This window comes from Phycodurus eques, chromosome 3 (assembly GCF_024500275.1).
Source record: "Phycodurus eques isolate BA_2022a chromosome 3, UOR_Pequ_1.1, whole genome shotgun sequence".
Taxonomy (NCBI): domain Eukaryota; kingdom Metazoa; phylum Chordata; class Actinopteri; order Syngnathiformes; family Syngnathidae; genus Phycodurus; species Phycodurus eques.
The window spans coordinates 29689263-29705791 of NC_084527.1; the positions used below are offsets into that span (position 1 = coordinate 29689263).

Below are 16529 nucleotides of genomic sequence, written 5' to 3' on the forward strand. Positions count from 1 at the left end.
AGACATGGGTGTAAACGGGTGATTTCCTGCCTAAAGCATGAGGCACTGTGCCCCACAATGACGCAAAGCAACACGAGGGCCGGCATATCCTGCTGCTTCCCAGAATCCTTTGCGGTGCTCTTTTTAACTGCAGTACCGTAGTTGGACACAATCAAGCTAAACGTTCCTCTTCACTTGCATTTGTTCCTTTCCATATTGTTATGAGTGTGTGCATTAGCTATATGTCTGCCTTGACTCACACATGATCTGAAGTGCCATCCCCTTCTTTCTCAAAAGGGCTTAATATGACATCGGTCCACATTTTACAGCTATAATAGCTTTAACTCTTCTGAAAAGGCTTTACACAATGTTCAGGAGTATGTGTAGGAAATTTATTTTACCATTCTTCCAGAAAATAAACATATTTGTTTTCAGTACCTCTCTGATAGTGTCAGTCAAGTAACTCTTGTACCTCCCTAATAATATGGCCAGCGTTAATTCTCACTACACAGGCCTTTAAAGGTTCCTTGCTGTTCAAAATAGGGCTAGCCGATTAATCGATTATATCAATAAATTATAGTGAATAATAATAATAAGTTTATTGCTCAGGATGATTTTTTTATGTTGAAAATAATTGTTTGTTTTTATTTAGTTCAAAACCTGGCCTTGTTGATGTGAACTGCTTGCACTAACAACATGGCTGCACACAGAGAGGAGCTTGTTTACAAAAGTGTCAGTCACGAGTCAGTCGTTGTTGTCTAGTTGGCGACTTCCGACCCCTCGAGTGACTACTATTCAAAAAAGCAACTCACGAATTTAATTTTTCATGTTGTTAAATTGTTGCTTAAAATGTTAATTATATCGAGGATCAGGGTGGCCCGGTGGCCGACTGGTTAGAGCGTCAGCCTCACAGTTCTGAGGACCCGGGTTCAATCCCCGACCCCGCCTGTGTGGAGTTTGCATGTTCTCCCCGTGCCTGCGTGGGTTTTCTCCGGGCACTCCGGTTTCCTCCCACATCCCAAAAACATGCATTGATTTGAAACTCTAAAAATTCCCCGTAGGTGTGTCTGTGAGTGCGAATGCTTGTTTGTTTCTATGTGCCCTGCGATTGGCTGGCAACCAGTTCAGGGTGTACCCCGCCTCCTGCCCGATGACAGCTGGGATAGGCTCCAGCACGCCCGCGACCCTAGTGAGGAGAAGCGGCTCAGAAAATGGATATTGAGGATCATGTTTATGTACATGCTTTGACAAATGGGACATTATTTTGCAGGAGGGGAGATTATTTACATTTTCTGTAAATGAAAATATATGTATTTCTATTATTTCTGTGGAAGTTGAAGCTCGTAAATACTGGGCGGGCTGGGGGTTAAGCTTGTTTGGTATCAGGATAAATAAAACAAATCCCACAAATGGAAAAACACAAAACTCATTTTGAATAATGTCTCAGTCATTTGCTTTTTCTATATGTGAAGGAGGAAAAAAAAATTTCAACCGGAAAACAGATTTTTGTGAAAACAGGCAAAATCAAATTAAATTTCCCAAGTCATGAGGATGTTTGCCTTCTGTGCATTTTTGCAGAGACGACGTACAAGCTGCTGTCTTGGCAAGTCAGAATATTGCGAATGCTGATCTTTGTTTCTCATTCCTGACATTTTTAAACATCACCACCTTGCCTCTAGTGCCTCAAAAACAAACAACTCTTTGGCCAATATAATGTGCTCACAGCTGCACAATGTGTTATGGGCAAACAATACATAAATCCATAGGAGACATTAATGTTTTATATACCCAGAAGAAGAAAGACTCAGGTTACCACAGTTATGCTCAAGTTTTGTGGGAGGTCCCTGAAATACCCAAATTCTGAGGTAGGGACAAAATAAAGCATTAAAATTATGTTATATTATATAGTTTGCTACTGTCTTATTATGAGGTCACATGAAATCGCTCACACACACTCACACGTACGCACACATAAAGTCACACTTGAGATGTCTGCACAATTGCAATGTCAAATAGTAAGTTTCATTTGCATAGGCTGACATAGTGCTAGGATGAAATGACTGACTGGTAAAAGGCTACATTTGACAAATAGAACCATCCATTGTTCTGAAACCAGACCCCACACATGTAACGCTTGAATGATGGAAGCAAAACGTAGCCATACACACATTAGCCTCCAATCAAATAATGTTTTGTGATTAAAATACTAATTGTTAGTGTTGTATTATAAGTTCACGTTACAACTGGAATTTAGACCTCTTGGAATTCCAAATAATTCAAAGCTTGCCAATGCGAGAGAAAGTGAAAACAATGTGCAGCATGTTGAGGCTTGTTGTGACATCAATGTTTATTTTGGCACAGCTTTGACATTTCACTGCACATGGCCCTACAATCTTGGTGAAGTACATTTTAGTTCAAATGAATCTATGTTGTAAAGTCAGACAGGCTTCACATCAATCAGTTTGGTATACAGTACATGGGGTCCTCAATTATAAGTGAAGGAGGTTTAGTGAAGTTGGTTTTAATTAGTAGGGGTCAGGGAAATGATCATGTAGATCATGCATTATACTGTATGCCACCGACTGTCAAAAAAGATACAATTATTTAATATCCCATCAATATTTAATGGTAATTATTGCGCTGAACTTAAAGCACTGGATTGGTGTAACAAAGTTGCGTGACAGCACCCAAGGCAGAAGTCTCTCTGACAAACCAAAAGCAAATAGATTGTGCAAGCAATAAATATAAGCACCGAGGGGAATGTAGCTCAATACAGCGTAAAAGTAGTATTTCTTATCAAAACCGCCCAAGTCAAAGCTACGTTGCATCGGAGTAATTGTAGTGCGTTACTACTACTCAACTCTGATAATGGCCAGAAAAGCTGCCAGACAGCTGCGCAGGTTCAGATAAGACTATTCTAAATCCTGAAACAAGTTTTCCTTCGAAAGAATAGTGGAAGCTGTTATTGCTGCAAACAGGGGGTCCAACTCCATTTTCCTTCCATATTCCATTCCTTTTATTTTAATCGCTTGGCTTTTCAATAGTTTTGTTAACAGCAGGGGTATTACTTTCTTGTCCCCTCACATGAATTATCGTTGAGCAGGCTGTGCTCACTTTGTTAATGCTTGCTATTTGCACCCAACGCTACAAACACCTCCCTGGCTCGGACTAAGGTGTTTTTCTCAGTAATATTATCTGTGCTACCTTAGCAGGGGTTGATCTGTGGGTGGACGTGAAGTAGACCGCGGCTACTGTGTGAGCGCGGGAGTGGATGTGCCACAGGAAGACTGTGGATCTCCACAGTTCAAAGTATTGATGAGCTACACATTGCTCAGCTTGAGCTTTTAGTGTGCGGGCCAGCCTGCTGCTGGAAATCCATAGCAACGCTTTAACGAGACTGCTGGTCTGACCATGGGAAAAAGGTAACAGGCTTTAATTATAAATGTATAGTTTCCCCGTCATAGTCCAGCTATGTGTTTGGTATGTCCATTCAGTTCTTGTAAAGAGCCAAAAAGCCATCTCCACAGCCTTTATTGTGACGCAGCTCTTGAATGTACTTTGCATGCTGTCAAACAACACGGTCTTCTGATGCAAGTCACAGTGGCCAATAAACAGGTAACACAAAGGGATCAGTGGCTTTTGACAGAACTGAATAATGCAGCAGTATATGGTAAAGGCGGAAATTCCACACAAAACCCGACCATGTTTAGACGGTCGCTTTCTCTTTTGTGCGTTTCCAATAGTTGGTGCCAAATGTGACACTGGGAGGAGGGGGGGGGGGGGGGGGGGGCTAGGGGGGGAATTCCCATTACATCTTTAACAGCTTGGGTTGCTCCCTTGAGCTGTGGAGTGTAAGGAATAACAAAGCTGAGGGAAGTCGCGGCTCCTTACCTCTGATGGGCTATTAGTTATTCTAGTGAGCAGGAGCCCCATTAGGTCTGCCATTTAATGCTCCCATGCCACAGTCACACATGAAAGCTGCACAATTGAAAAGCTGGCCATTTGACCTCAAGCATTCCTTCTATTTGAGAAATGCTTTGCCACAGATATCTGACAAGGAGCTGATTTAGTTGCTTGTGTACCTATGTCTTATCTGTCCTGTCAGTGGAAGCAAAGATGTTTGTGAAAGAGCACGACAGAACTTTAAAGCTGGATGATCTCTGCAGGTCTTTGTGATTTCATTTACATGTACTTTTGTGACCCATATCGCTGTGCTCGCATTTATTGAAGACCTGAAACAACCCACGTATACACCCAAAAGGCAGATAATCAACTTCACAGCGGTACAGACGTTGGCGTGAAACCACTAATCCAGCGACACACAAAGAGTAAGAGTAGCACAATATGTTCCCAAATGATAGTTGACCACCACATTGTTCAGATTTCAAATCTATTTTTCACATTCAATTGTCATACTAGTGTAAACAATGTATTCATAGGTTTTCATCACTTTCATTTTTTAAATATTCTTACTTGTCATACAAACGTAAAAAGGAAGTTAATCGCAAATTCTGTCAACAAGTGACATGACATGCATGGTCACACTGGATTTTAAAAAAAACAACAACAAAAAAACACTATGTTGTTAGAGTCTTACTGCTTTGAATCTGAGACCGCTTACATACTTAAATTAACTTCCAGTGTATACATTCCGTTTTCTTTCAAAGCTCCTTAACACTTCTTTCAAAATGAGGGTCAAAAAAGAGAGAAAAGAGAGAACATATTCCGACATCTTGTGCTACATCATACATGTTGATCGTGGTCTATCTTTTGGAATAAGCGTTCTAAAAAAGCCACAAACCCCCCAAAATAAGCACACAGCACATGCCCAGAGTTAAGCATTTGATGCTTGCTGAGCTAATGTCTCACGTGATCAGTTCGAAGTCCGAAGTTTTGTGTGACTTTGGTGGAATATTTTTTCCTGAAAATGGTGGTTTTCCAAAGATCCACAGATTCCCAATTATGTGACTTAAGATGCATTCAATTTAAGATGCGCCCGTGCATAACAACCAAGTGTCTCTTCCCCCAGTAGGCTCCAACGGCAGGTAATCTCAAATTTACTCCACAAACTGCCTCAGGCCATTGTTTTGATTATTTAATGGAAGTATGTCCCAACTTTTCTGTGTACTGTACTTTATTATTTACTATGAGTGTTTGTATGGCTTTTGTGTCTGTATTTTGCTGATGTTCGGCTACTAATGTAGATATCTGACTCATCTGCTTTTCCCCCCCACATATGGTTTAGGCCTGGTTTGGATCTGACACTATCCAATTACCCGCCTTCTTTTCCAGCATCTGAACCTGAAACCGCACTGCACATCTTGAACTAACACTTATTGCATCATGGTTTATAGGCTCCAATATATACTGTTTACTGTTTACTGAATATACTGTGAAAGCGTTTGAGATGAGCTTGAGGAGGAGACTAGTCCAGCCAGCGCTCAGCCAAGATTCGAGTGACAATTATCCCTGGCACAGTAGCTCTAAAGTACGCTCAACCCAGGACAAAAGAAGACAGATGTGTTGTACATGCAGAAAACGGCTACATGTGCAAAAAAATAATAATTCAGCATGAGCAAATTGATCTGTGTTTCCCGCCAAGGCTTTCAATCTCAATCTCTCGGTGCCAGACAGTGTTTTAAAGTCACTCACATAAAAAGAGCCCAACTTTAGTATACACGCCACTCTTTGAGTAAAAAAGGTTTCGTTTGTGCAGACTATAGGATGGCAAATATGAGTTCATTCGTCAAGGAAACAGGTTTTGCAATCGTACACAAGGGCACATATTGAGCCCAAAATGCAGATGGCTCTTCATCATTCGGCAGCAACCTGTATTTGTTATAGCCTGCACTGACCGGACTGAGTGAATCCAACTAATTAGCAATGTAATAAGTACGTGATGCCTATATGCATTACTGGAGAATGCAATCTATGCTGCCAATAAACGTGATTATATTTGCGATGGATGGGCTTATTTACATATTCAGCACGACAGAAAACATATACCGGGATTTACATGATGGGTGTGTTTGTCACCACAGTAGCAAACACACAGGATAGCAGAGGACCACCTGCACAGTGACTTGATCACATCCATTTTTATTATTCCATTGGGAGTCAGCAGCCATTTGCGAATAAATAACACACTGGCTGACACTATCGAGAGACATCAATAGCTTCTTTTACGTCAACAATGAAAGATTAAGCTACTTTGTGGATAATTTACTTTGCGTGTGGCCCAGGAAGTGAAGCTGCCACAATTGCAACTAATGGGAATTACATTCGAGCAATACAACTGCATGACTCAGAACAAGAGCTCTGAAGAACTAAAACCATTGCAAAACAAATCACAGTGCACTGACCTTTACTTCCTTATCCTAAAACAGACAAGGGCGGGGGGGGGGCGGGGGAGTGGTGGGGGGAGGGGGGGGTAGTTTGTCTCCACAGATTGTTCGAAAATTTACCTCTCATGCCTCGCAGAGGAAATGGATTTTTGGAGGGCAACGGTCATACCTCGCATTCCCTGGAGCCTGAGATGGTGTATGTGTAAGGTCCTGTCCCATTAACCAGCACATCCATTGTCTCGGAGTGTGAAGGCTTGTAGTCCACGTAATACTCTTGCAGTGGGGAATTAAAGGAGCGCTCGGTTTCCCGAGCCTTTTTCTGCCGTTTTTTAACCGTGGAGCGTTGCTGAAGCTGCTTGATGCTGCTGGGATAGCGCTTCCACGAAACATAGATAACAAGTAGGATTATAGCCACAGACAAGAGGAGGGCCACGCTGCCAGCAATGATCTTATGGAAGGACACATACTCTGAGTTAGCTAAAGGGACGCTAGGCGAGGCCTGGGAAGGAGTAGGAGAGGCTGTCCTGTTCTCTGACAGCTTCTTGTCCACCTCAGGCCGCGTGGGTAGGGGGAGCGGTTCTGTTTGAAATGCAGAGGTGAGAGGCGCCCTTGTTGAGGTAATGGGGCTCGGCGTTACTGTGCAAATGTTGTAGGTCTCGACCACGTCTGTGACTTTCTCTCCCTGTGCCTCTTTGGGGCCTGTGCAGATCACGGTGGACTCCTTGTTTCCCTTGAAGGCCTTGAGCCAGTCCACTAGGGGGCATATGTTGGGGTTACAGTGCCACAGATTACCAGCCAGACTGATGGTGGTGAGTGAGATCCAAGTCTCGACCGTCTGCTGAGACACATTGTTTAGTTTGTTGGAGTCCAAGTTGAGGGTCTGGAGGTTGGGCAGGCACTGAAACGTGCTTGGCTCCAGCATCTGAAGTTCGTTTCCAGACAGGTCTAGCTTTTGCAGGGAGGTCCACATCCATGACAGGCCCTGTGTCAGCAGTTGGATGCGGTTCCATTGCAAATAGAGTGCCCTCAGATTAGTCAGGCGGGGGAAATGCGCAAAGTTTATCTTGGAAAACTGGTTATGTTCCAAATGCAGCTCGATGAGCTTAAAGAGTCCGGCGAAGGCGTTACGTGTGAGGCTCCGGAGCCTGTTGTAGCCAATATCTAGAAATTCCAAGTTGCGACAGTCAAGGAAAACCCGCATTGGGACAGTTTTCAAAGAATTTGACCTCAAGTGTAAACTAAGTAACTTCCGTAGGCCCACAAATTGATTTGGTTGGAGTACCTGCAGTTTATTGTAGGAAAGGTCAAGATTTCGCAAGTTTGGAACGTCATGGAAAGTGTTGTTCTTGAGCAGGGTGATCTTATTGGAGCTGAGAATCAGTTCTTTAAGCCTGCGTATACCGTGGAACGCTTGGCCGTCCACGGAGCCGATGTAATTGTGATCGAGGTACAGCCAAACCAATTGACCGAGGCCCGCGAACTGGTGGGCTCTCAGGTTCATCAGGCTGTTGTAACGCAGCGAGAGGCCCTGTGTTCCCACCGACACGTTGCTCGGCACATCACGGAAGGCATTGGATTCGCAGTAGATTATTTTGCCGTCACATCTACAGCTCTGTGGGCAGGGACGTGCGCGCGTGGGGTTCGGAGCAGCCAGCAGCCAGGCAGGCACCGCTGCTATGAATACAAGCCATCTGCAAAGCACAGGAAGTCCTGCACACACACACACACACACACACACACACACACAGGCTGATTAAAGAAAAGCACACACCAAAAGGTGCAAGGACACATAAATGAATAGAAAAATATATATTAAACAATCCCACCGGTCGCAATAGAGACTGTAAAAAAAATGTTCATTTCTAAGGCTATAAAACTGTTCATGAATGATCTATCAAAGCAGTTCCGGCTGATATTGAAATAATAAAGGGTCTCAATGAAATATGTGCAGTGTTGCAGTGTTTATTGTAAATTGTCACATGACCAGAGCTGTTTACTTCCTGTTTGCGCCAAGAGAAGAGGATGGCAGCAAGAAAGCTCCCAAAGAAAAGGTTAGTCAAGCATGTTAACATAAAGATAGGACATCGATTGTTTTTTTTTTTCGTCTTAACCTCAATATTCACAGCGATGCTCCCAGTATTCATATTGTTAGCATAAGGCTTATATGTAAAATATTCACACTCCAATGAGAGCGCATTGAGAGGCAATGCTGCCTTTGATATGAGGATTTTATACAATCGCACGCGCACACACCTGCACAGGTCAAATAGACCTATATTGAGTCTGTCCAGTGGTTGATATAACACAGTACCCCACCGGTCACAATTGTGACCGATCATAAAACACACTTTTCCATGCAAATCCCCCCCCCCCCCCCCAAAAAAAAAATGATGATTGATTTTTTCAAAGGGATACTAATGACACATGATTTGGATAATTAATTGCTAATATATTTCACATGGAAGTGGTTGTGGGCGGATTGATTGACTTGCATCGTCAGTGTTTATCTCACTGCACAGCCAAATTGGTTTTCTCGGGCAATAAGAACGATTGGTGATGAAATGCATCAGGTAATCTGTCAAATGGCTGATGAGGGGCAACCCTCAGCACCCCCACCCTCCACACAAAATCTTCAGTCATCTTTCAGAAGCCTCGGGGGTGCAAAGCAAAGAAGACCCCAGCATCACTGGCTGATATGGAAAAATAAAAGCAAATGTTGGTAACAAGTAAGTGAACGGACAGCGCACATACCCATACTTGCGCGGTGTCGGCTCCTCCTCATGTTACAGCTTTGTGTTGCATGCGTCCCAGCTCGACATGTTCCACGGAGCCGGCCAAACAGTGGCGCACGTCCCCAGAACGCTTGTTTTGCACTGGGTAGGAAAGGCGCACTTTTGCTTACGCACACACACACACACACACACACCTGTCAGACACAGCGGCGGCTCCAGAAGAAGTGAGTCTGTACTTTGCCGCGTTACTGCAAAGGATGATCTTGCCCACTTGTGGCGCCCACCTTGCAGAGCCCTTGGCCCGATAAAGCCCCAGACGTCGCCGCGGCTCGGAGGACAAGACGGTTCAACATCCGCCCGGCCAATTGTTGAATCTGGCTTAATTAGGTGGCACCGAATGAATTGATGAAATGGAATGGAATCAAGTATGGTCCAAGCCCGACTAGTTGCGTGAACGGATCCGCCTCCAGCGTCAAGACGCAGCTGACGTGGATAAGAGCCGATGAGCGTGTCATCAAGAAAGAAGCAGTTGAGTAGCAACAGGAATTGTGTCGGCGGAGGTCCCCGCGGAGCCCACTCGTGCACCTTTTTTTTTGGCGCAGCAGTGCCCCCTGCTGGTCACTGTTCATCTTCCACACGTGGCTGCCCTGATGAGCACTGTCTGGCTGTGGAAATCATCAATTCAAATCAATTCATTCATTCAGTTTGGGATTTGAACCCCGGTCCTCAGAACTGTGAGGCAGATGCGCTAACCAGTCGCCCCCTTGTTAAATTATCCAGTTTAATGTCCACTGTTTATCCTCACTAGTAAGCAGTGTTGGGAAGATTTTGAAAATGTAGTTAGTTACAATTACAATAAGTTACCCTTTTGAAAATGTAATCATAATAGTGTAACTATTTAAATGACTTGCTCAAAGTAGATGCAATTGCATTTGGAATACCACACTTTTGTTCTCTTTGGGGCGGCGTGGCCTGCGATTGGCTGGCAACCAGTTCAGGGTGTACCCCGCCTCCTGCCCGATGATAGCTGGGATAGGCTCCAGCACGGGGCCCTAGTGAGGAGAAGCGGCTCAGAAAATGGATGGATGGATAGATGGGGCGGCGTGGCGCAGAGGGGAAAGTGTACACGCTGCTACTGGAAGGTCGCCGGTTCGTATTCCCTCAAGAGCGCATGTTGCAAAACACTTTAACCTTCTTTGCCCACCAATGAATGGCGTTGGATGTTTGGTGGTGGTCGGAGGGGCCGTAGGTGCAGAATGACAGCCACGGCTTCAGACTGCACAACTTGCTCGCCACCCCTAGAGTGTGACTGTGGAGTGAATAAATACTGTGTGCAATTGAAAAAAAAGTGCTATATATGTGTAATTCATTGCTATTATTATAGTAAATAAACTTACAATGAAACTCCTAACTCCTTAAAAATAAGAATTTGTTTGTTGCATTGCGTTATACACACGTGGCTAAAATTATTGGTACGAATGAAAGACAAACACAGTCACAGATATAACTTGAATCTGACAAAAGTCATAAAAAATGAAGGAAAATTACCCAGTGAAAGTCAGACATTACTTTTGAATTGTGGTTCGACAGAATTCTGTTTAAAAACAAACTTGTAAAACAAGGCAGGACAAAAATCCCATTCTTGGGTGTTTTTACCTCTGTGTTTCGGGTCATTATCCCTTGCGAGACTAACGACCTGCAACTGAGACCAAGCTTTCTGACACTGGGCAGAACATTTCTCGCTAGAATACCTTGAAAGTCTTGAGATTTCGTATCCCGCACAGGTTCAAGACACCCTGCGCCAGATGAAACAAAGCAGCATCAGAAAATAACAGAGCCTCCTCCATGCTTCACAGTGATCTTTTCTTGGTTTGCTTCATTTTTGCATCTGTGAACATAGAGCTGATGTGCCTTGCCAAAAAGTTGCAGTTTTGCTTGGTCTGTCCACAGGACATTCTCCCAGAAGCTTTGTGACTTGGCAACATGCAGTTTGGCAAATTTGAGTCTGAGTTATTTTCAATAACATCTTCCTTGGTCGTCTCCCATGAAGTCCACTTTGGCTGAAACGACATATGGTGTCGTATCTAACACTGGTGTACCCTGACGTGGAGTTCGCCTTTCACTTCTTCAGAGGTTGTTCTGGGATCTATTGTTACCATTCATATAATCCGTCTCTTCAATTTGTCATAAATGTTCCTCAAAGCTCAAATTATTTTCCATCTTTTCTAGGTGTACCATCATTTTTGTTCAGGCCTGTTTGATGATTTAAAAAAAACAAAAACAAGTATTTATTTATTTTTAATAAGTCTATTGAACCACAATTCAAAAGCAACTGTCACGTTTGTGCAGGATTGGAGTCAAAACTTGCAGGGAAGCAGGGAGGCCAGGCAGGAGTGCAGGAATTAGAAAAAATATATATTTACTTACAAAAACAGCCGACCAAGGCACGTGGAAAAAAAAAAATATATAAAATAAAATAAAACTCAACAAAGTCCCAAAATCAATAATCAAAGTAACATTTGAGTAAACCCACAGCTGGACACAATAACTAATTGAGCACAAGACATGAACAACATGGGACAGACGAAAACATGAAACCAAACTAAACATAATCGGAACTAAAACACAGACCATGACAGCAATGTCTCCTTTTCATTGGTTAAGTTTGCATTAATTTAAACAAAATATATTATTACTTTTGTCAGATTAAAGTTATTTTTGTGACCACTGTGGATTTTCTTTCATTATTAACAGTGGGGAGAGGGGGACCAATAATTTTATGCACGTGTGTATATGTGTACAGCATGTGAAATATATGATATCATGGTGACCTAATGTGCACAATTTAGACAATATCGCATCCATAAAAAAAAAAAGTCCCAAATTATAAAGATGTTCAAAAGTCAATGTTCTTTTTGGGATTCAAAAGTGCAATTATGTTTCTAACCTTTTCAAAATTCCAGAAAATCTAATAGATTGCACCAGAAGCTGGTGCTTCGCAGTCATATTTAATAAAAAAATTAAATATTTAATGTCTGCGACGACTGAAGAATTGCACATGAACAGAGAGAGCCAATTATAAGCAAGGACATTTCCAAACGCGTTCAAAAACATTCTGGAAGGGAAGTGACGCCAGCACTTACTGTCACGCACCTACACATACAGTACATAGCGTAAAGTCAACAAGACAGTTGTTTTTAGCCAACTGTATACTTGCCAATTTTGTTGTTACATGACAATAACACATACTCTTCCACACAGTAGTCATGAATGATATACAAACACATTTTCAGGTCTAAATTGAAGAGAATTCTTAGATGTATTGTTTTTTTTTGCAAGTAAAATAGAATAGGCGTAAGAGGTGACACTTCTTATGGAAGTTTCAGGTAGTGATACAAAAACTAAAATAGAAAATGGATAAAAGGTACATAGAAATACCTGGAATGTTAAATTATAGTAATTTTTGTATGACAAAGATATCACAAGAACATGACCTGCCGGGGTCATTTTTGTGTCACGATTAATGACCAGTTGGGAACCAAAAGCAGTAACCGAGTGTGGAACGATTTACTTCAAATCTTTATTCCCCCCCAAAAACGTCCGACAAATGCTGCTACTGCCTTGACAAGTAGAGAAAAAGGCTAAAGATGAGGAAACCAAGGGGCAATTAACAAAATACCAAATGAGCAGACTAGGCCTACTACACAAAACGCTACGAATGAATAGGAAGAAGTCACCAACTATAAACAAAACACTTGACGGGTAAGAAGAAAAGCAGGTAATATTTACCGGAAAAACGATGGAACCTAAAACCAAAAACAAGGAGCACCGAAACATCTAACAAAAAGCAGAATTCAATATGGAAGAAAAACAAATAAAATGACAGAAAGGAATTACCCGGCACCAGCTTTCTTCTTCGTCTTTGTGGTGATTAACGACGGTTCGCAAACTGTCCTCGTGCATTACCGCCACCCAGTGATCTGTAATGTTTACTGTGTTGGCTTACAATCTGAATAGTTCATGTCCATAAATGTTATTTCCAATTTTGACAGCGTTTTTCTTTACCTCACATTCTCTTGACACGACACTGCTCACCTCCACAATTTCAGCATTTTGGTTTGTATATATTCCCTTACACTATCGGACAACGTATCCTGTACTTATCAATCGAGGCAATTTTCCCTCGAAACTCAATTAGTATTGACAAACTGTCAAAAGTTTTCAATCCCCTCAAGTTTGCTACTTGTCTACCTTTAATATCTTTTTTCAGCTGTTCCATATTTTCTTCTTATGGGATAACACATATCACCCCTCTTGTTACTTGTACGCCATTTATTTGTTTGTCATCGCATATAATCATCAAATTTCCATCACTAAGTACTTTTGCCTTTACTCTCTCATCCACTCCACCAGGAGTTCCTCAAGACTCTGGATGTTGTGGGGCTGACCCGGTTGACACATCACTGCAATATGGAATGGACATCGGGGACCGTGTCTCTGCATTGGCAGCCTGGGGTCCCCTTTTTTTTTTTTAAGAAGGAGGACCGGAGGTGGTGTTCCCACTACAGAGGGATCACACTCCTCTGCCTTTTTGCTAAGGTCTATTGAGGGGTTCTGAGGGATCTGTCTGGAAGCCGAATCTCAGATTCTGCAAGAGCAGTGTGTTTTTTCTCCCGGCCACAGAACAGTGGACCAGCTCTTCACCCTCAGCAGGGTTCTCGAGGATGCATGGGAGTTCGGCCAACTAGTCTACTTGAAGGCTTTCGGCTGTGTCCCTCTGAGACTTCTGTAGGGGGTGCTTTGGGAGAAATGCATGTCGGACTCCCTCATATGGGCTGTTCGGTCCCTTTACGACCGTTGTCAGAGTTTGGTCCACAGTGCCGGAAATGGGTCGGCTTCGTTTCCAGTGAGGGTTGGACTCAGCCAAGTCTGCCCTTTGTCACTGATTCTGTACATAACCTTTATGGACAGAATTCCTAGGCACAGCCGAAGAGTTGAAGGGTTCCCGTTTGGTGGCGTAAGTTTTGTATCCCTGCTTTATGCAAACTATGTGGTTCTATTGCCTTAATCAAGCCGAGATCTTCAACTCTCACTGGAGTTGTTCGCAGCCAAGTGTAAAGCGGTTGGGATGAGAATCACCACCTCCAAATCTGAGACCATGGTACTCAGTCGGAATAGGGTGGAGTGCCCTCTTCAGGTCAGGAATGAGTGGAGAAATGGAGAAGTTCACGATCTCTGGATCATTCACAAGTGAGGGAAGAGTGTGCAATGGGAGATTGACAGGCGGATGGGTGTAGCGTCTGCAGTGATGCAGACTCTGTATCTGTCTGTCATGGTAAAGCAGAAGCTGAGCCGATAGGCGATAGTTTTTCTGGTAAATATTACCTGCTTTTCTTCTGAGTCAATATACCAGTCGATCTACATTCCTACCCTCGTAGCTCGTGGTCGATCATGGATACAAGCGGGTGAAATTATTGTTCTGTTTTCCTAGGGTGTCTGAACACGCCCTTAAAGATAAGATGAGAAGTTCGGTCATCCGGGAGGGGCTCGCAGCACAGCCGCTCCTCCTCCGCATTGAGAACCAGATGACGTGGCACTCCAATCTGTTTCGCATGCCTCTTGGACAGCTCTCTGGTGAGGTGTTCCAACAATGTCGCACTGGGAGGGAGCCTCAGTGATGACCCAGAGCACACTGGAGAGACTATGTCTCCGAAGAGCTGGACGAAGTAGCAGGGGTGAGGGAAAGTCGGGCTTTCCTGCTTAAACTGCTGCCTCCGTGAACCTGACCCCTGATAAGTGGAATAGGATGGATGGATAGATGGATATTTAGTCATAGTCATTATATGGAACATTTAAGAGGCACTGTGGTCGACTGGTTGGCACATCCGCCTCACAAATCTGGCCTCGCCTGTGTTGAGTTTGCATATTTTCCCCGTGCCTGCGCGGGTTTTCTCAGGGTACTCCGGTTTCCTCCCACATCCCAAAAACATGCAGGGTAGTTTAATTGAAGACTCTAAACTGCTCGTAGGTGTGAATGTGAGTGCAAATGGGTGTTTGTTAATTCTATATGTGCCCTGGGATTGGCTGGCGACCAGTCCAGGGTGCACCCTGCCTCCCGCCCAAACATAGCTGGGATAGGCTCCAGCACACCCGCGACCCTAGTGAGGATAAGCGGTAAAGAAGATGGATGGATGGATGGAAAATTTAAGAAGGTTTTTATCATCCAGAAATAGAAAACCATTAAGAAGCAACAAAAACCTAATAACACTCCGCTCACAGTGTACTGTTACCTGCTGACAGTAAAACTGATCATGCATAAACAAAGGTTGCAATGAATGCCTCATAATGGGGATTTGAGTCGGAGTCAAAGTCAGTCACTTCTAATAGCTCCCGTTGCCTCCATACTTAATGGCAAACATAATTGCCAGTCATGAACATGAATGAACATTTACGCTCAACCTGCCCATAGTTCATAGTCAGTGAAAACAAAAATAAGTGATGTGCCCAACACATCAGTGGAAGCCACTGATTTGATTTCCATTGCCGGATGTATTAGTTAACTCGATGTGAAGTCTTGGTAAGTGAACTACACACACAAACACGCATAGGAGAGTGGTAGTATGCGGTAAATGACAAAATCTGACAAATTTATAACCTTGAGCCGGAAGTGTTGACATCATCGGAAGTGGCGTCCCAGAAATCGGACCAGGAATCCCCCACTGGAATTTCCCAACTGGAAATCATGTTGTAAATATATTGATTTGAATTGAAAGTGATGGCCTATGAAGTGAAATGTGTAGAAAATAATGGAAACTAACAACAGCACCGGTTAGCAGGTGAACATGCAAATAAATATGTTTATGTATTGTAAAATTGCGTAAAGGGAATGGTAAAGGTAAATGGTAAAGTAACTCACACTACATTCATCTTTTATGTTTAAATAATGTAGTGTAATATAGTACTGTAGTAAAGTGGGTGAAATATTTACATCAGAATTAAAGTAGATGAAGTAAATTGGGTCACTAGGGTCACAGGCGTGTTGGAGCTCATCCCAGCTATCGGGCGAGAGGCGGGGTACACCCTGAACTGGTCGCCAGCCAATCGCAGCACACATACAAACAAACAATCATTCACACTCACGTTCACACCTATGGGCAATTTAAGAAACAAACTGACAAAACACAGACAATGAAACTCAGAGCTAATAGGCTCTATCTATCCTTTTCCGTGCTTTCACAGAAATCCGAAAATTAAAGATGTGTTCACATAATGTGTTTGTGTCCACATAATGGGCACATCACATTGCATTTTTAATTGTAAAAGAGCTTTAAACAGTCATTTTAGCCACAAGATAGGACACACCGAGCTACAGTCTTTCTGTGCCAGCTTTCTTGTGTACTGCTAGTGAAAGAACTGCTTTATAATACGACCAAACCGCGCCCTCTATGAAATCACTTTCCCAAGGTGAACAAAC

General features: G+C 43.1%; 1 protein-coding gene across 1 annotated transcript in view; it reads right to left on the bottom strand.

The window, feature by feature from the left end:
• Positions 1 to 9144, bottom strand: part of LOC133399506 (leucine-rich repeat transmembrane neuronal protein 4) — a 64566-nt gene extending 55422 nt beyond the window's left edge. The window contains exons 1-2 of the mRNA XM_061671065.1: positions 9075 to 9144; positions 6493 to 8033 (exon numbers count right to left, since the gene is read on the bottom strand). Of these exons, the coding sequence (XP_061527049.1) occupies positions 6493 to 8033; positions 9075 to 9105 (1572 nt within the window). The 5' untranslated portion in view covers positions 9106 to 9144. The remainder of the gene's footprint in view (positions 1 to 6492; positions 8034 to 9074) is intronic.
• Between the last annotated feature and the right edge of the window lie 7385 nt (positions 9145 to 16529).